The sequence below is a fragment of the Mycteria americana genome, chromosome 2 (assembly GCF_035582795.1).
Source record: "Mycteria americana isolate JAX WOST 10 ecotype Jacksonville Zoo and Gardens chromosome 2, USCA_MyAme_1.0, whole genome shotgun sequence".
Classification (NCBI taxonomy): domain Eukaryota; kingdom Metazoa; phylum Chordata; class Aves; order Ciconiiformes; family Ciconiidae; genus Mycteria; species Mycteria americana.
In genome coordinates this window covers 125465670-125482179 of record NC_134366.1, presented here as the reverse complement: position 1 = coordinate 125482179, position 16510 = coordinate 125465670, and the positions used below count along the sequence as shown (strand labels likewise).

Here is a 16510-nt window from a genome sequence, read left to right as displayed (position 1 = left end):
AAAAATAATGACCCAGAATGTTACTCAAAGCTGGCTGACCCAACCTACCCCAGCATGTCTTGTTCTCTTTCTGATGTGTCACAGTTTTCCATTTAGCTGTCACTTCTGCAGTTAACTATCTTAACAAACTCTGCTTGAGACTAACCTTAAAGTCTGTTCAGGAGCTTTAGGTAATACATGAAAAGTTTTCCCATTTTTCTAGCTGTGAATGCAGCGTTGAGTGAAGAGATGGAATTCCAGCAGCCCTAAACAGCTTATGCCCTGGCTCTTTAAAACATTTTCCCTTCTTTTACTTTGCAATAGTTGAGTAGAGTTGACTTCAGACAGAATGTTGAAACAGCTGGAGTCATTGCATGATGCTGTGTTTCTATGGCACTAAGCCAGTTTGGGGAGATGGTGGATGATTTGCCATACCTGACTGATGTACAGTTAGTATTGATTTTAATGATACGAGAGACTTGAGAGTATGTGGTAATAAGCACAATGGATCTTCTCTTCCTGTCCAGACACTAATAGACCTGCAAAATAAATTTCCTGTGATAGAAGGCTAGATGGCAGTGTCATAAGTGACCCTAAAAAAGAAAACCAAAGTGAGAGTCCACATAAAGGACGCATTCTGCACTGCTGTTGCCTTGCGGATGGCAATCTTTGCTCTTTTTAGCTATAGAGCCTCAAGATGTCTCAAACTATACAGACACGCAAGAGAATGGCCTTAGATGTGACTTGACTGAGTTGATTCATATTGCGTTTCTGTATGACCACTAATTAGAAAAAGAATTGTATGCATATGCGAGTGGGTGGAAAAAAAAATTTATCTTTATAAAACTGAAATGACCAGAGAGACTCTTCTGGTTTTAATACATTGTTATTTAACCATACCCGTTTTAATTCCTCCATAATGAAATGCTTAGTATAAAAAACCCAGTATTTTTCATTTCTCCCTGTTGGTGTTTTCCACCTTTGTCTTTTGGGTGGGTATGAAAAGCACTCTTGTGTTACATATTTATAAATTCTAAAAACTACACTCTTCTCTGTTTGATAGGATTTTCTGATAGCATGTCTCTATAAACTATTTTGATTTATTTTACATAATAAAAAGGGAAAAGATAAAAAGTTCTGTTCTGTTTACTTTTCTCCAATTCATACCGCTTCATGGAGATCACTTATTATTCTGTTTGGTACATGAAGAACCGAAGGGTAGAAGTTACAGCTCTGCCCCCAGGAACTTGTAATCTAATTAAAGCTTATGAAACTGCATTCTCAGATCTCAGTGGAGCTGTTCCACCTTTTTTGACTATATATTTGTGTGCAGTCAGCTGAGGACCCGAGTAACAAATTAGAAGGTGTAGTGGATTTGATAGTTAAAATTCTCCCAACAAACTACCTTCACTGCTGTCAACAGACCTCTCCTCCTGTTGAAAAGTCTGGTTTTGGGGTCACAGTAGGTCATACTCTCAAACAGGGCCTACATCCCATGAGGTGACAGGGTGACAGCAGAAGTGCATGCTTGCATTCCTTCCTTTAGGAGCCAGTAAGGAACCAGTGAAAATGTAATTGTCTGCACAGATGACTTCCAGCAAGTTGAGATTATAAATAAGATTTTTACCAGAACAACACTGTTGAAAAATAGAGACTGATGATAAAGGAGCTTATTTAGGATGCTCATCAACTGCTTGGATTATTTGTGGGACAGGGTATCTGGCATACAGTAGAGTTGGCATGAGCCCCAGTCTACTGGTAGTTCATGAATGGCTTTAGTTTAAACCTTTAAGCACAGTTCTTTGTTCCGCATTTTTACCAGTGCCTTGTGCAAAGGTATCCTAAAGCATGAGTATCTTCTAGACATGACAACAGTGAGGTGAATGACAATGCTGAAATGCATCACACTGTGCAAATAGTATTCAGGCATATCTATCTTAAATGCATAAACATTAATCTAATTAAAATTTTTACATACATACATACTGCTTATTGGAATTCATAGTGCTGTGCTAGCTTCATCAGTCTGCCAGAGTTTGAAACTGCGGCATCAAGCACTTAATGAACAGATCCATAAGTAATCTCTAGAAAGTGCTTAGAATTAAGGCCAAATCTGAGGAGCTTTGTACTTCTTATGACATTTTTCCCCTTTGGCTTTCATATTATGGAAGCCACATGAAATCAGCAAGGAGTCTTAAATTCATTCTTTGAAGGTATTATAAAACGCTGCAGAGCAGCGCGCTTGCCTCTTTCTCAGAATGAGAATGTCTGGCATTTATTTGCTTAGAAAAATAAGAGTTGGATTTGGCATCTTTGCTCTATGCAGTAAATCATCATTACTAGGCAAAGTGTTTAGCCTCTTAATGGTACTACTCAAATCCTTGCTTCTCAATGGAAAACTTATGAGAAGCTCTACAAATCTGATGGAATAGAATCAAAATGGTAGATTCAGGGAGTATAAATCAAATAACATCCTGTTGGTATGCAAATAACAATGTTATTGACTTATTCTCGGTAAGCATTACAATCCTGAAAATAGGACTTCTGGTGAAATGATACTTTGCATTTTCCCTTTTTTCTTCCTCATGTTTCCCCCTGACAGATACTGCTTGAAATTCTCCTAACGTACTGTCTTTGTTTCATATTTTGCAGGATTATGACTTGAGCCAGCTCCAGCAGCCTGACACTGTGGAACCAGATGCCATCAAACCTGTTGGAATCAGACGTCTTGATGAAAGGCCAATCCATGCAGAACCTCAGTATCCAGTCAGATCAGCTGCTCCTCATCCTGGGGACATTGGGGACTTTATTAATGAGGTAAAGGAGAGAAAAAGAGTTTCCTCCAAAGATCTGATAAGCTTTTATATTTTGTTTATGGTACTCTGCATGAGTAGCTGTTATGTTTGAACATAATAACTTTTTAAAACTTACTTAGACAATTAAAATTGTCTTGCTAGATAGAAGTAAATATGTTCTTTTAAAGTGCAGACAAATTTAATTAACAAGATGTATCAATTAAGTTCTGTACATTTGTATTAATTACATTCATAATACGTTATCAGCTGCAACCACGGTATCTCCAAGCAGGATTATTCTATGGGTTCCAAGTAATAAATAGACTAACAAAATTATAGTTTAGCCTAAATTCATTTATTAATTCACAGTAATTTAATAATGGAAGAAGTTCATTTTCATTTTGTTCATACATTACCCTTTGAATCCAGATAATAGTGGAAATTCAGTGCCTTCAGTAAGACCAAAAGAATTCCATCAAATACGATTAGTGAGCAGGGCAGCTAAATTAAATGTTATGTAAGTGCTTTTAATACTTGTCTTGTCATAGAGCTTTAAAAGTCTTTTTGCATTATCTTTGATTCTTCAATCTAATAAAGATAAATGCAAGTAAGATACAGACTATACCAGATTACTCACAATTCTGAAGGAAATTCTCCTACAAATACTTGTTTCATTATTTCTATCACTGGTCAGTCTTAAATAATTGGTTTTGTGGTATTTAAGACAGAATGTGTTTCTTGTGCTTGCTGATTATAGGAAAACAAATACTAACCCAAAATTTACCACTTAAAAATAAGCTATATTCTGTAGATGAATAGTAGTAGTTAATTATTTTCTCTAATTTTCTCATATCTTCCTTGGCAACTAGAGCTGGACAAGTATTGCAGAACTGTTTTTGCAAATGTGTTTATTCTTGTTTGCTTTAAAGAAAAGTCAGGCTAATATCCTAAAGTCTTTTGTGTTAGCAAGCTGCAGAAAATTGAGTTTGCTCCTTTTAAGGTATACAGCGATACATTTGTAAAAAAACCTACGGGGAGATGACTATCAGGAAACATACAAATATTCTCATAAGACATGGTATTTTAAGAGACACCAGGTTGGGGAAGAGCTGTAGTAGAAAGAGATGTCTCAACAAAGAGGATTTTTGCATGCCTTGCACTTCTAAATATTACAGTTATAATAGGCTTCTGGAAAATAGTGGAGACATGGGCCAACAGAATGCCCACGTTGTTGGCCAAGGCAGCGTGCACACAAGAACTTCCTTGTGCTTCCTTGTCTTCTTCCAAACAATCAGAGTTTCCCATCCTATTCTCACACAGCTGTGACCAGACACTACCCACCTGGCAGGCGGTCAGGAAGAACCCATAATCCTCAATACCCTGTTTTTTCTTGTTCTCAAAGCAGCTATCAAGCTCTCTTACAGAGCCAAGGAATGAGTATGATTCTCCTGGAAAGCCAGAAAGGGGCGAGAGTTTGTCCAGCCTCCTACAATGTTTAAATTACTTATCAAGCTGTTCTTGCAATACTATTTTTCAGTAGGTTATCATTCTTGAAGATTATAGCGTCAATGTGTACACAAGGAACTGTAGAAACAGTACATGCTGTCTTGATTTAACCCAATACATTTATATTGCAGTACAGACGAGCATGGAGTCATTTTCTTACTGCTGTCTATTGTATTAGAGCAATACCTCCCTTTATGCTTCCCCTTGCCATCCACCAAAAGAGAAAGCTTCTCCCAGCTATTCTTGCACAGTAAAATAATGTCAATAATGTCATTGACTCTAAAATAAAATTAACCTTGGAAATATATATGAAATTAAAGAAAACGTGGCAATTTTCTTGTCTGCAAGTTAGCTGAATTAATTATATCCTCTGATTGAAAGGAACTATATGAGGTAGTATCTACGTTTGAAGCATTATATATTTAGCTTTTTTTCATAAGGTATTTCTTTCTTAGTATTTCACAGCAATGTATCGTTTTACTATGGGGCATTCCACCTAACCCTCTCTCTAGCAGACAGTAGCCTCCCAAAGGTTGTCCATGCTCTGTCTCTTTTGCCAGAAGTCTGAGCAAAACGGAGATTTTATTTCTCAAAAATAGTTTCATCTTAATTTGTGTTATGTGTTAAAATTTCCCATGGCAAACATGATTCTAAAAAGTCGGGGGGGGATCTTTCACAGTATTACTCACTATTACAGTTAAATTTCCAAATTATCAGCATCTAGAGCATAAACATTCAGGCTGCACAGATTTTCGGACTCTCTTCAGAGAATTCCGCCTGCAGTCCTGGCAAAATTATACCCAAACAAATTGGTAAGTTCCTCTCAGTTTTACTTGGAGTAAATGGAAGAAATACCTTAGGTAAAACCTGTACCAGCTGTTTCTTAGGGCAGTTCATACAGAAGATATGCTGAGCTGTGAAAACAACATAGCAAGATAAGAAAGGGCAAAGTTCATACCTCTCTGCATCCAGCTTCTCATTATTAGGTGTAACTTTTCCCTTGGGCAGCCCTAACCCAAACTGCTTGCAAAACTAGCCCAGTTGCTAGCAGGGAGAGGCTGCCTTTGAGTTGTCAGTAGCGAAGTCTGTGTTACCCCATTGGTTTGAAACAGTGCAACACTTTTGGAGATCATTCTGGTCTTTTGGAGGACTTGGCCCTATTCCCAGAGATGCTGATCAGCATGATCCTTTGGGATGCTGGCCCATGTGTGGGAATTAATTTAGTCTGTTGAATGCTCACCAGCACCTCAGACACACAGCCAGCATTGCTCAGATTAGCCTCTGAATTACTCCAACTTTTGACAAAAAAGAACTATAGGTCATTGATTTCAGGTATTGGAGGATTTGCTACCATTGCCAAGCAAGCATGGCGTGTTTTTTTCTTCTTGCTTTTATTACAGAGCCATAGAAACAAAAAATGAAAGAGACACCTAGTGGGTCATTGTGTTTCTTTCCTTTTGGCAGTACTCTGTTTCTTCTGGTATATTATTTTCTAGCTGTCATCCGTTGTATTAAATCTGCTTAACTCAATGAGACATACATAAGTGTCATGGTTTAACCCCAGCCAGCAACTAAGCACCACACAGCCACTTGCTCACTCTCCCCCCCCCCCACCCCGGGAAAGGGGAGAGAATCAGAAGAGTAAAAATGAGAACTCGTGGGTTGAGATAAAGACAGTTTAATAGGGAAAGCAAAAGCTGCGCACGCAAGCAAAGCAAAACAAGGAATTCATTCACTACTTCCGATTGGCAGGCAGGTGTTCAGCCATCTCCAGGAAAGCAGGGCTCCATCATGCGTAACGGTGACTTAGGAAGACAGAACGCCATCACTCCGAACATCCCCCCTTCCTTCTTCTTCCCCCAGCTTTACATGCTGAGCATGACGTCATATGGTATGGAATAGCCCTTTGGTCAGTTGAGGTCAGCTGTCCTGGCTGTGCCCCCTCCCAGTCTCTTGTGCACCTCCAGCCTTCTCGTTGGCAGGCCAGTCCGAGAAGCTGAAAAGTCCTTGACTGCTTAGCAACAACTAAAACATCAGTATGTTACCAACATTATTCTCATCCTAAACCCAAAACACAGCAGTATACCAGCTACTAGAAAGAAAGTTAACTCTATCCCAGCTGAAACCAGGACAATAATTATGAGTATTTTCTATTGTTCTAATGACTTCTCAGTTGAAAAACAAGTAACAAGTATGGTAAAAACGTCAAGTATTTTTATAACACTTACAAAGTTAAGATAAGAGACACAGAGCTATGAACTTTCTAAAATAAGAAGGTTCCAGAGGTGCCCTATAATCAAAATATGTTTTGCAGGCTTAAGCTAAACGACCTTGGGGACTTTCTTGTTTTGTCTGTTTCAATGGATAGATGAATCTCTAATTCAAGGGGGGGAAGGGAAAAGCCTCCTTTTCTTCCAGTCCAGTGTACAAACAAGTCAGTGAAATAAGTCATGTGTTATTAAGAATCCTCTGTAGACCTTGTTTTCCATTTTGAGCCTTTTAAAACATAACCTGCAGAGCGTGGACCATAATTAACACTTAGAAGAGTCAGGATTTGCAGGACAGTATAAATTAGGCCTGTTTGAAGTAGCTTTGTTAATCCTGTTTTCAAGAACCAACTATGCTGTCCCTAGAAATCTTAAACAAATTATATTGTGGTGGAGAGTTTGTGGCTAAGAATATATTTCTAATCAATAGAGGACATAGCCTGAGGTAAGTTAAATTTAAATTACAAACTAAAGGTCTCATCCCATGAGGACATGGAGGACCCTCAATTCATTCTTAGTAAACAGTTATTGATACAGTGCACATCCAAGTGTAATAGAGTCCCTTGATGTTTTCTGTTTTCTCTTGTCAAGTAAAAAAATGGTTCCAGATGTAAACAGTTTTTTGTATTTCCCTGTAGGGCTCTGTTCTCCCTTTCCTTCTCATCAAAAGTGTGCTGAATCTGATTAAGTAGTAGGATTAATGAAAACAGAAGCATTAGATTTTGTAATGTTTCATGTTAGTTCAAGATTTTGAGGGTTTTGCTCAAGGGGTTGTTTTTGATTTGAGACAAATTGAGAATGCTACACATACTAAGGAAAGTATAACTTAAGGTTACCATTGTTCCTCTCTTCTGCCCCTTATCTCCTCCTTAGTGAAAGTTGCCACAACATGTACAAAAGAGGAAGAGGAAAAAAGTGAGATTGCTACTGTCCTAGTAGTCTGCCCTGAGTCTGTCCTAGGTCTAAAGCTGACCATTGTATTGCCATGGCTCTTCTGTGACTGCTTGTTGTGCCTTGGTGGTATAGCAAATGCAAGGAAATACGACTTAGTTCCCTATCTCCCAGCAGGATCACCTGGTCCCAAGTGTGTGCCCCAGCAATTCTGTTGTTGAATAAGCTTCTCCATCTAGTAAAAACTTTGGGTTTTCAGATCAGGAAACTGTAAACTAAATCACTATAACAGCTCTGCTGCTCTGAGGTTCTTGAACACATCTGGGAAAAACTGAGAGGTCTCTTCAGAAGCAGTTGACAATACCATGGCAGAAAAATCAGTAGAAGCAGTTCTTGGCAGCCATTTGTTGCCTTTTCAGTTGTGCCAGTACAGCAGGTTGTGGTACCACCCACTGAAAGGGATGGCAAATAAGCAAAAAAGGTGGCAATACCGAAACCAGAGGGAGCTTCGTAAGCCAATTTCACTGCCAAAGCTGACATCCAATAACTCCAGCTTCGGACATGCTGTAGAACCCAACAGCAAAGTGGAGCAGTGCACTGGGGTAGGTTCAGAGAATATGCTTAGCAGGGGGAAAGTGAAAAAATTGTAGGATTTCGTTGTCATTTTAATATGTAGCTTGCCACACATATAGCAGAAAACTTGGTTGTCATTTGAAGAGTTAGAGACTAAGTTCAGTCATTATACTATGAATCTGAGGAATTTTTAACCAGAAGATAGGTGCAAATGTCAGCATAACTGGAACTGTGCATGTGAGTCAATACCTCCATAACGTGGCCCATATCTACATTCTCTGAATGAAATGGATTACACAATAAGCACAACCTTTGAAACAGTGAATTTGTTAGTGAGATGCTATCTTGTAAGTCAGTAGCTCAAAACCAGTTTTCTTTTTAAATGCTCTCAAGATACCAGCAGCAAATTGCAAAAAATCAAACTTCCCCTTTGGAATAAAAGATGGAAAGAGGCTGCCTGGCTCCTTACCATGGATGGCTGATAGGTATCAGAATTTCAGCAGTGGTATAGGAAAATGTTTTGTTCACTGATTTTTAATAAATTAGTATCCCATGGTTGGCTCACTCAACCAATCCCATGGTTACTAGACAGAACTGCAGGGAAATAGCATTTCTTCTCCAAGCTGGCTTTCTAAATTACTTTTACAGACTGATACCTGGGATTCATACCTCAGCACTCCCTAAGCTCAAGTGGTATTTATTCTCCTTCCCTGTCACTTGTGTTCGAAAAGCATGGGTGTCTCTCACCCCAAGCAGTCTTAAGGGAAGATGTAAATACTGTAAGGCCAGTTACTGCCTAAGAAGTAAAGTTGCATTTCTGCTTCAGCAGCAGAAATTGAGAGAAAGCCTTAGAACTGTTTCCAGCTTTGAAGCTGGATAAGGGAAGTCTTCCAACACTTGCTATTGCCTTTTCAGAATCTCAAATCTTTTGTCCTTATTATGGCCATCAGGATGGAAAACTCCAAAGAGAAAGATAACAAGCATCACCAATTATTCTTATCAGATAATTCAAAATTGTGCTTCTAATGCAGGCTATTAATAACCTGCTTGATGATGTTGTACTACATGAAACAATCATTTTAAGTCCAAAATGTGTTCTTGATTAGAGGTCATTAGTTTGATAAATATGCTGGGCCTTTCCACCACTGACTTGCAAAATTATTTTAGGTGCATTTTGCACACTACTTAATGATTTTAGATAGGCAATAAAGAACCAGGATTCTCTTTTACTTTATCAGTGCCATATGCTTTAATTAATGGGTTTAGCTATGTGCGTATTTCTACAAAAAAAATCAACATCCGTTTCTATTATGTCACATTTAGACTAAACACAATTGAGAGTAAAACATACTTTTCTAAAACCAGAATATGTTAATTGGAAGGAGGCACACTCAATCCCTCAAATACTTAGGAGTATAATAAAGCCATTCTTTAAATAAATAAACATTAAAAATTAAAAATAAAACCAATACAAATAGCACCGGTTAAAATTAACAGTGAGCAATTTAAAATCTTAGCTCAGCCTTATAGAATTCTGGAAGATACATTATCGCTTGTCAGCGGCTGCCAGAGTAGATCCTATTCAAAGTGGAAGATCTTGAAAAAGCATTGCTAATCCCATGGAAGAAACTGCGAGATTGAAAAATCCAAAACACAAGAGGGCTTTTAACTTCAGGCTTCAGCCTTTTATATTCAACTTGTAAATCTTCCCAGGGTAAGCACAGAGCAATCGTCTCATATTCTAAAATTAAACTTACTGTTTAGGTTTGGACCTCTATAAGAAAACAGGGAGGGAAGAGACTTTTCTCTGGGAGAAGTGTGGTTCTTTCCCTACTTTCCTCTTGTTCAATTTGTTTTGGTTTTAGTTTGGGGTATTCAGCTCTAGAGAGTAGGCATTTAAAATTACTGAAGACTCAGTATTCATGTGTTGATAACTTTAATACTTTGAAATGAGGAAACAAAAACGGTTATAATCATGTATTTGGTTTTGATGTCATTGTGTGTGTGTGTTTTCTGAAGAGCAGGTGGAATCTTATGAGTGGTTATGGCAAAGCACGTAAGGCTTAAGCCAACATATTGTATCTTTTTCTCACAGCAGCCTACAGAGGTACATGAATTTTACAGAACTAAATAAGGCTTTTGGCACACACAGATGGACTGCAGGCCAGCAATGTCAGTGGATATGTTATTGGCCATGTGAGATGGCTGTTAAAGTGAATCTTTGCAAACATGCCTATTTCTCCTTCCCCATCTGTCTGTTTAACCAGTCCCATATTGCTCATGCCGCAGGTTGTGAGCTGTGTAGCTCTGAAACTGTGTATTTATTAGCATCGGTCCTAGTGCTGTGATGTTCTTTTAAGGTTAGAGCTGTATTTGCAGCTACATTCAAAATGTCCAGTGCTGTAATGCTGGAAATCTGGCCATTCTAAAAGGAATTGAAATAAGTTCTTGCTGGAGTTACAGAAACATGAATCCTGTTTTGAATTGGATTGCAGAAGAACAAGAACTTGGTTTTCTCAAGTGGCGATTGATAGATAACTGCACTGCGATATTCCAGTTATGTTTTGCCTCTCTCTCAGATACATAACTTTATCTTTTTTTCTCCCTCTCCTTGCAGGGACTTAAAGCAGCCGACAATGACCCTACAGCCCCACCATATGACTCCCTCTTAGTCTTTGACTATGAAGGAAGTGGCTCCACTGCTGGATCCTTGAGCTCTCTTAACTCCTCAAGTAGTGGTGGTGAGCAAGACTATGACTACCTAAATGACTGGGGCCCACGTTTCAAGAAACTTGCTGATATGTATGGTGGAGGTGATGACTGAACTTCGAAGTGAACTTTGTTTTTGGACAAGTACAAACATTTCAACTGATATTCCCCAAAAGCATACAGAAGCTAGGCTTTAACTTTGTAGTCTACTAGCACAAGTGCTTGCTGAAGGCTTTGGCTTAGGCTGCAAACCAATTTGGGCTCCGTGGAATATCAGTGATCCAATGCTGTTTGGAAAAAAATATTGAGCTCAGTTACACTTGAATTTTACAGTACAGAAGCACTGGGATTTTATGTGCCTTTTTGTACCTTTTTCAGATCGGAATTAGTTTTATGTTTAAGGCTTTAATGGTACTGATTTATGAAATGATGCATTAAAGAGAAAAAATATGTTGGGGTGGGGAGGAGTAAGGTGAAATACAGTATGCTTCAACATGCTTTTGTTACATCGCATTGCTTTTATTAAAATAAGGAGATTAAAAATAAACAAAAAAAATCCTCATGGAACAATTTTATTATCTGGGAGAGAAGACCATGAGGTGGAACAATGTACATTACTTCTAGTTTTAGATGTTAGGGGATTTTTTTCACTAAAATTCTAAAACTTATGCAGCTGGTTGCAAATAAAGGGAGTTTTCATATCACCAGTTTGTAGCAGAATTGATTTTGTTTTTCCTTATGCTAGAATGTTAGACACATTTTGGTCTTAATCCATGTACACTTTTCTTTTTTTTCTTTTTTTTTAATTTCTAGTATTTTTTTCCCACTTCACTGTAAAAATGGTATGTGTACATAATGTTTTATTGGCATAGTCTGTGGAGAAGTGCAGAAACTTCAGAACACGTGTATGTATTATTTGGACTATGGATTCAGGTTTTTGCATGTTTATATCTTTCGTTATGGATAAAGTATTTACAAAACAGGTTGCAAACAAGTGACATTGATTCAATTGTTGAACTGTAGTTAGAGTACTCAATATTTTTTTTATTTTTATTTTTATTATTTTTTGGTTTGGGGAGGGAGAAAAGTTCTTAGCACAAAAGTTTTACATAATTTGTACCAAAAAAAGGGGGGGAGGGGAGTTGGCCTGATACTGGTGGCACGAGTAAATATACAGTTTGTTCTGGGGGCGGGGAGGGAAGGGGGAAGGAGCTTTCAAACTGGAGAGACTTCTGAGAACAGCTTTGCCTCTGTATTGTGTACCAGAACATGAATGATACACCTCTGACCCCAACGTTCTGAATAAAATGCTAATTTTTGATCTGGTGTTTGGTTTGGCATTTTTTTGTCCTACCTGGGTAGCCCTGACTATAGTAAATAAAAGTACACAAAGTGTGTTTGAGTTTTGTGAGAAGTTATGTGCACTTCTTTAGCTTTCAGTACTGCTGGACTGAAAATAAGCTGCAGATAGAATTTGGCACAAATTTGGAAGGCAAGTTCCCAGGTGAAAGCAGAGCGATCTGTGCCATTTCTGGGAATTCAAAATTTTCAGTTCCACGTCGATGGCTAGCTCTTTGGTTTAACGTACATTATCTAAATAACAGAGCTTGCATCATTTTTGGCTCATTTCTAGACTGACAGTTTAATGACTGTGTGATTATGCTGCAGGTTGCATAAAATAAATTGCAGATCCTGGCAGTCATCTGCTGCCTGGACTTTCTTATGCTGAAGTAAAGACAAGCCCCTGTTAACTTCAGTGCACATCAGATCGTGTCCTTCAAGGAGATGCTTATGGTCATGGAGCTTTATCAAAAAGTCCCATTAGGAGATCAGTCACTACTAAACATGTTTCAAACCTGTTACAGTGATTTATTTGCAAACAAAGCAAACATAGTAGGTACAGCAATTCTGCCTTCTCTCACTTGCAACAATCTGCTCAGGTTTAATGTGTACATTTACACTCATTAAGGACCTAATTGTGAACAGTGTGAAACTCAAACTTGGCAGAAATGCCACATTTCCACAGTCTGTTGAGAGGATTGGAGCAGCAGGAGGGCATCCGGGCGCCGGGACTGGTGTAGTAGCCTTCTGCGCTGGGAAGGCTCGGTGGGGAGGGAGGCAGTCTGTGGATGATGCTCTTCAGCATGGTGCCACTTCAGTGCTTTGTCAGCACTCAAACCGTGATTTACATAATTTGACTGTGACTTCCAGAGGTAAATTCTGAAATCTTGAGTTGGAGAGGGTTAGACACTGCACGTGAGGTATCTCCTCTTCACTGTGCTTTTCGTGGGCATGTCTCCTTTCTTCCTCTTGTTCCTGATGATGCCTGTGAAAGTTGAGAGGTAGCAGTCCTCTCAGTTTGGGATGTAGCATTTCAGTGTCTGCATACCTGGCTATTATTTATCTCATGCATTTGCAACTATAGCTTGATGCTGTAACAAAGTCTTGGTTTTTCAGTAATATGTCAAAATTATCAATGACCTTCTTTAAGCTATATTAGTTAGCACTGTGGGGAAAAAAGATGTAGAGTGGGACATGAAAATCTGGCTTTGTGTACGTTTTCCTAAGTAAGGAAAACTTTCATAAAGGGCGGGATTTAAACTAAATGCATGTTAAATAAGCAAAAGGCCACTTTTAGCACATTGATTTTCTGTCTTCTATAATTTATGCAAAAAATGTATTTTTAGCATAATTCTATTATCATTGTTTGGAACCAACATACTGGAAATGCTAGATGAATTTTATTTAATTGACATTGAATGCTAAAAGATACGGAGAGGAGGAAAGAAAGATTTCCAGTTTTGGCTATAGCATGGTTTTTTGTTAGAATGGAGCACAGGTCATCTTTCATAGGCACTCAGCTCTTTTGCACAGCAGTAGGAACTTTATCTTGATCAGACAATCTTCCAGCTCTATACACAGCTGCTTTGAAATTGTAGGAATGGTTCTCAAACCTAGTGTTAGGTCAGCGTTAGGTCTACTGAACAGAACAAAGGGTAAATCATTTTTATGCATCTCAAATGCTTTTACAAGAAAAAAAGATGTTTGAACTGATCCTCTTTTGTCAAGCTTCAGGTTGGTTCTTATTCTAGAAATGTGCAACTGGGTTTTGTACCCATGATATATGCTTAAATCCCCCTCAGGGGACTGCAGTGAGAGGAAGAGGATGGCTGACCTTTAGACCCTACAGCTGTCTTGGAAAATTCTGGCAACCTGTTTTGGAAATGGGATTTGGCAGTGATATATATTATCTCTGCCTTGCAGACACTGTATCCAAGGGAAGTCACTGGCAAGAAATATGGCTTTAGGAACTTTCCCATCTCAGTCTTTCTACAATTTGTATTTCCTTTCAATGATCGTCCTTCATAGCCTGTCCTTCTGAACTTCAGGGGCTAAACAGATGAGGAGGAGAAGGGTGGTTATGGAGAATAAACATCCTAATGGATACACAAGGTCTTGCAACGTGGATGAATCTAGCTTCCTGTGTTTCCTCCGGGATTGTGAAGTATTGGTGAAGGATGTTAATACTCATTCCACAACAGTCTAAAACGTACTTATCATGCTCCCTCCAAGTAGTTGAACCAAATGAGTTCTCACCTGGTGATTTTACTGGTGGTGATGTGCTCTTGGCTGGGCTGTAGCACTACTACAAGCTGGCTGTAAAGCTCACTGTGATCTTTCTGAATACAAAAACCCCACATAAATCAGTTTGATAGAGCAGACAATGAGCAGTGACTTCTTCCCCTTACTGCAAGTTAGTCTGTCTTGCTTGACTCTGCTTTATAAAATGTTTATAAGTTCATGTAAATTTTAATGGAAGATGTTTGTGTCTGTCATGCATTGGTTTGCAGACAGAAGATATTTCTCAGTTGTGAACAAAAATATTACAAATTGCTACTTACTTTCTTCTGGTGCCAAAGTAGCAAAGTCGCTCTGATGCTAAAAGCCGCATGAAGTCTGCTTCTTGGGAGTTCTGTTTCTTGGTATGTAGTATTTTTTGGAACCCTACCAAGTTCCTTACCCTGGAGAACATTGATATCTACTCTGCCATGGTCCCGTTCACCTTAACATGCAAGGGCAAATGTCTTCTGACAGGCGATGGGACACACATCCCCAAAAGAGTTTCTCAAACCTGTCTGTAGTCACTCAAGATGTCTCAGGTAAGCCACTGCCAATTCTTACCTTACACAACTACTCCCACCTTCCTAAGGAGCCTTCCTTCTAATGGAAGTAGCATCGTTTGGGCAGATTTACCTTTGTGGATCAGGAATGTGAAAGCCAAGTCCCTGCTTTTACCTCAGTCAATATTAATAATTCAAATAAAATGCAGAAAAGTCACTCAAACGCCTTAATACCTAATCCACAATGGTGTATTTTGTACACAGTTTTCCTCATTCAGCCAGAGATGATCTAGATTTGTATGATGTCCTTAATTTTTCATTTCCTTTACATTTCTTTACGTAAGCTTTACTTTTTACTCTTGCTGTAGGCAAGGATGTTTCCTAGGAGTTTCTCTAAAGCATAGGATAGTTGCACTTTACTTAATATATTGTCACAAGAATAATGAAAAATTTTCCCTTTAGCAACAAAGCCCAGCTGGGAAACAGAAGAAAAGAATGGCTAAGGAAAAAAGGCTAAGCGCTTCCCACGGGGACTCAAGGTGCCTTCCATCATACGGACAGGGAAAGAGCATCCCATTTGTTAGGCACACTTTGATCAATCGATGCAAGGCCCTCTCCAGCCAACCTCCTGATTCTGTACTGGCCAAACAGCTTTTTCATGTAATGGGGAACTTGGAGATGCCTCTTCTCTGGAATTCCTGGTGTAATGCTGCTGCCTTTCCTGCTGGGATACATTCCACCACCGAGCTTTCCCAATTTTCCCCCTCAGTTTACCTAAATAGTCGAACAGTGCCAAATCTCAAATCAGGTTCTACATATTCTTCAGCTAACAGCGTCAAAGAATCAAGGTCTCAGTCTTGGTTTGGTTTGGTTGTTTTGCTGTAGGCTTGAGGATGTATTCTCAACATAGCAATAGCTGGGAAGACTTGTCTTCCTTTTCAAAGTTTAGTGTCCCAAACACTATTTTTCCCCTGCAATCTTTGTGGACTTCTAGGACACATAAAATTGCAGCAATTGCCAGTAATTCAGTAGCTACTTATAATCAGATTTCATATTTGTATGATCTTTTGGTTTTTCTGTCACAGAAGAGCATACACTAATGTGGTGACAACGTGAAGTTGCAATCCCCGTAGAGCCCTTTGGAAAGATCACTCAGGGTGAGCTGGTGGGCATGTGCTCTTTGAACTCTTCTCCATGTAGCTCTGGCTGTAGAGAATGCATCTATGTGGGTGTAATGAACTGTTGGCACTCAGAGGATTCACGTGTAGTCACAGCTCTCTTGCCCCTCTTCCCTGAGCACACAAAAGCCACCCACATATGACAAAACCTGGAGCTCACGGGCACCCACAGGTCTCATCTCTTCCTCCCCACCATTCCCTCATCACCTTTATAATCAGCCACGACCTGGTCGAGGTGGTCATTATTTTCTCATTGCTTCCATCTTTCTTCTCCTCCCCCCACCTTGTGAGAGATTAATTTTTAGAAAGTATTTAGGACTGTTTGTCTCTTATTAAGGAAAGGAATGCTCTCTGGTTTATGAATTACTGTTGTTGCTTGCTGCCTTTCCCACTCCTAGTATATATTTTCAAAACTCTTTTGGTTTGCATTAACAAATTCTGCTTTCCTAGTTGTCTTGGCAAGCCTGAGAGAATGTTTCTGGTTTCCCCTT

The 16510-nt window shown here is 39.0% G+C and overlaps 1 protein-coding gene across 1 annotated transcript in view; it reads left to right on the top strand.

Moving 5' to 3' along the window:
• The window catches only part of CDH2 (cadherin 2), a 122060-nt gene extending 110024 nt beyond the window's left edge, over positions 1-12036 (top strand). Inside the window, exons 15-16 of the mRNA XM_075494547.1 lie at positions 2632-2796; positions 10629-12036. Of these exons, the coding sequence (XP_075350662.1) occupies positions 2632-2796; positions 10629-10835 (372 nt within the window). The 3' untranslated portion in view covers positions 10836-12036. The remainder of the gene's footprint in view (positions 1-2631; positions 2797-10628) is intronic.
• Positions 12037-16510: the final 4474 nt, after the last annotated feature.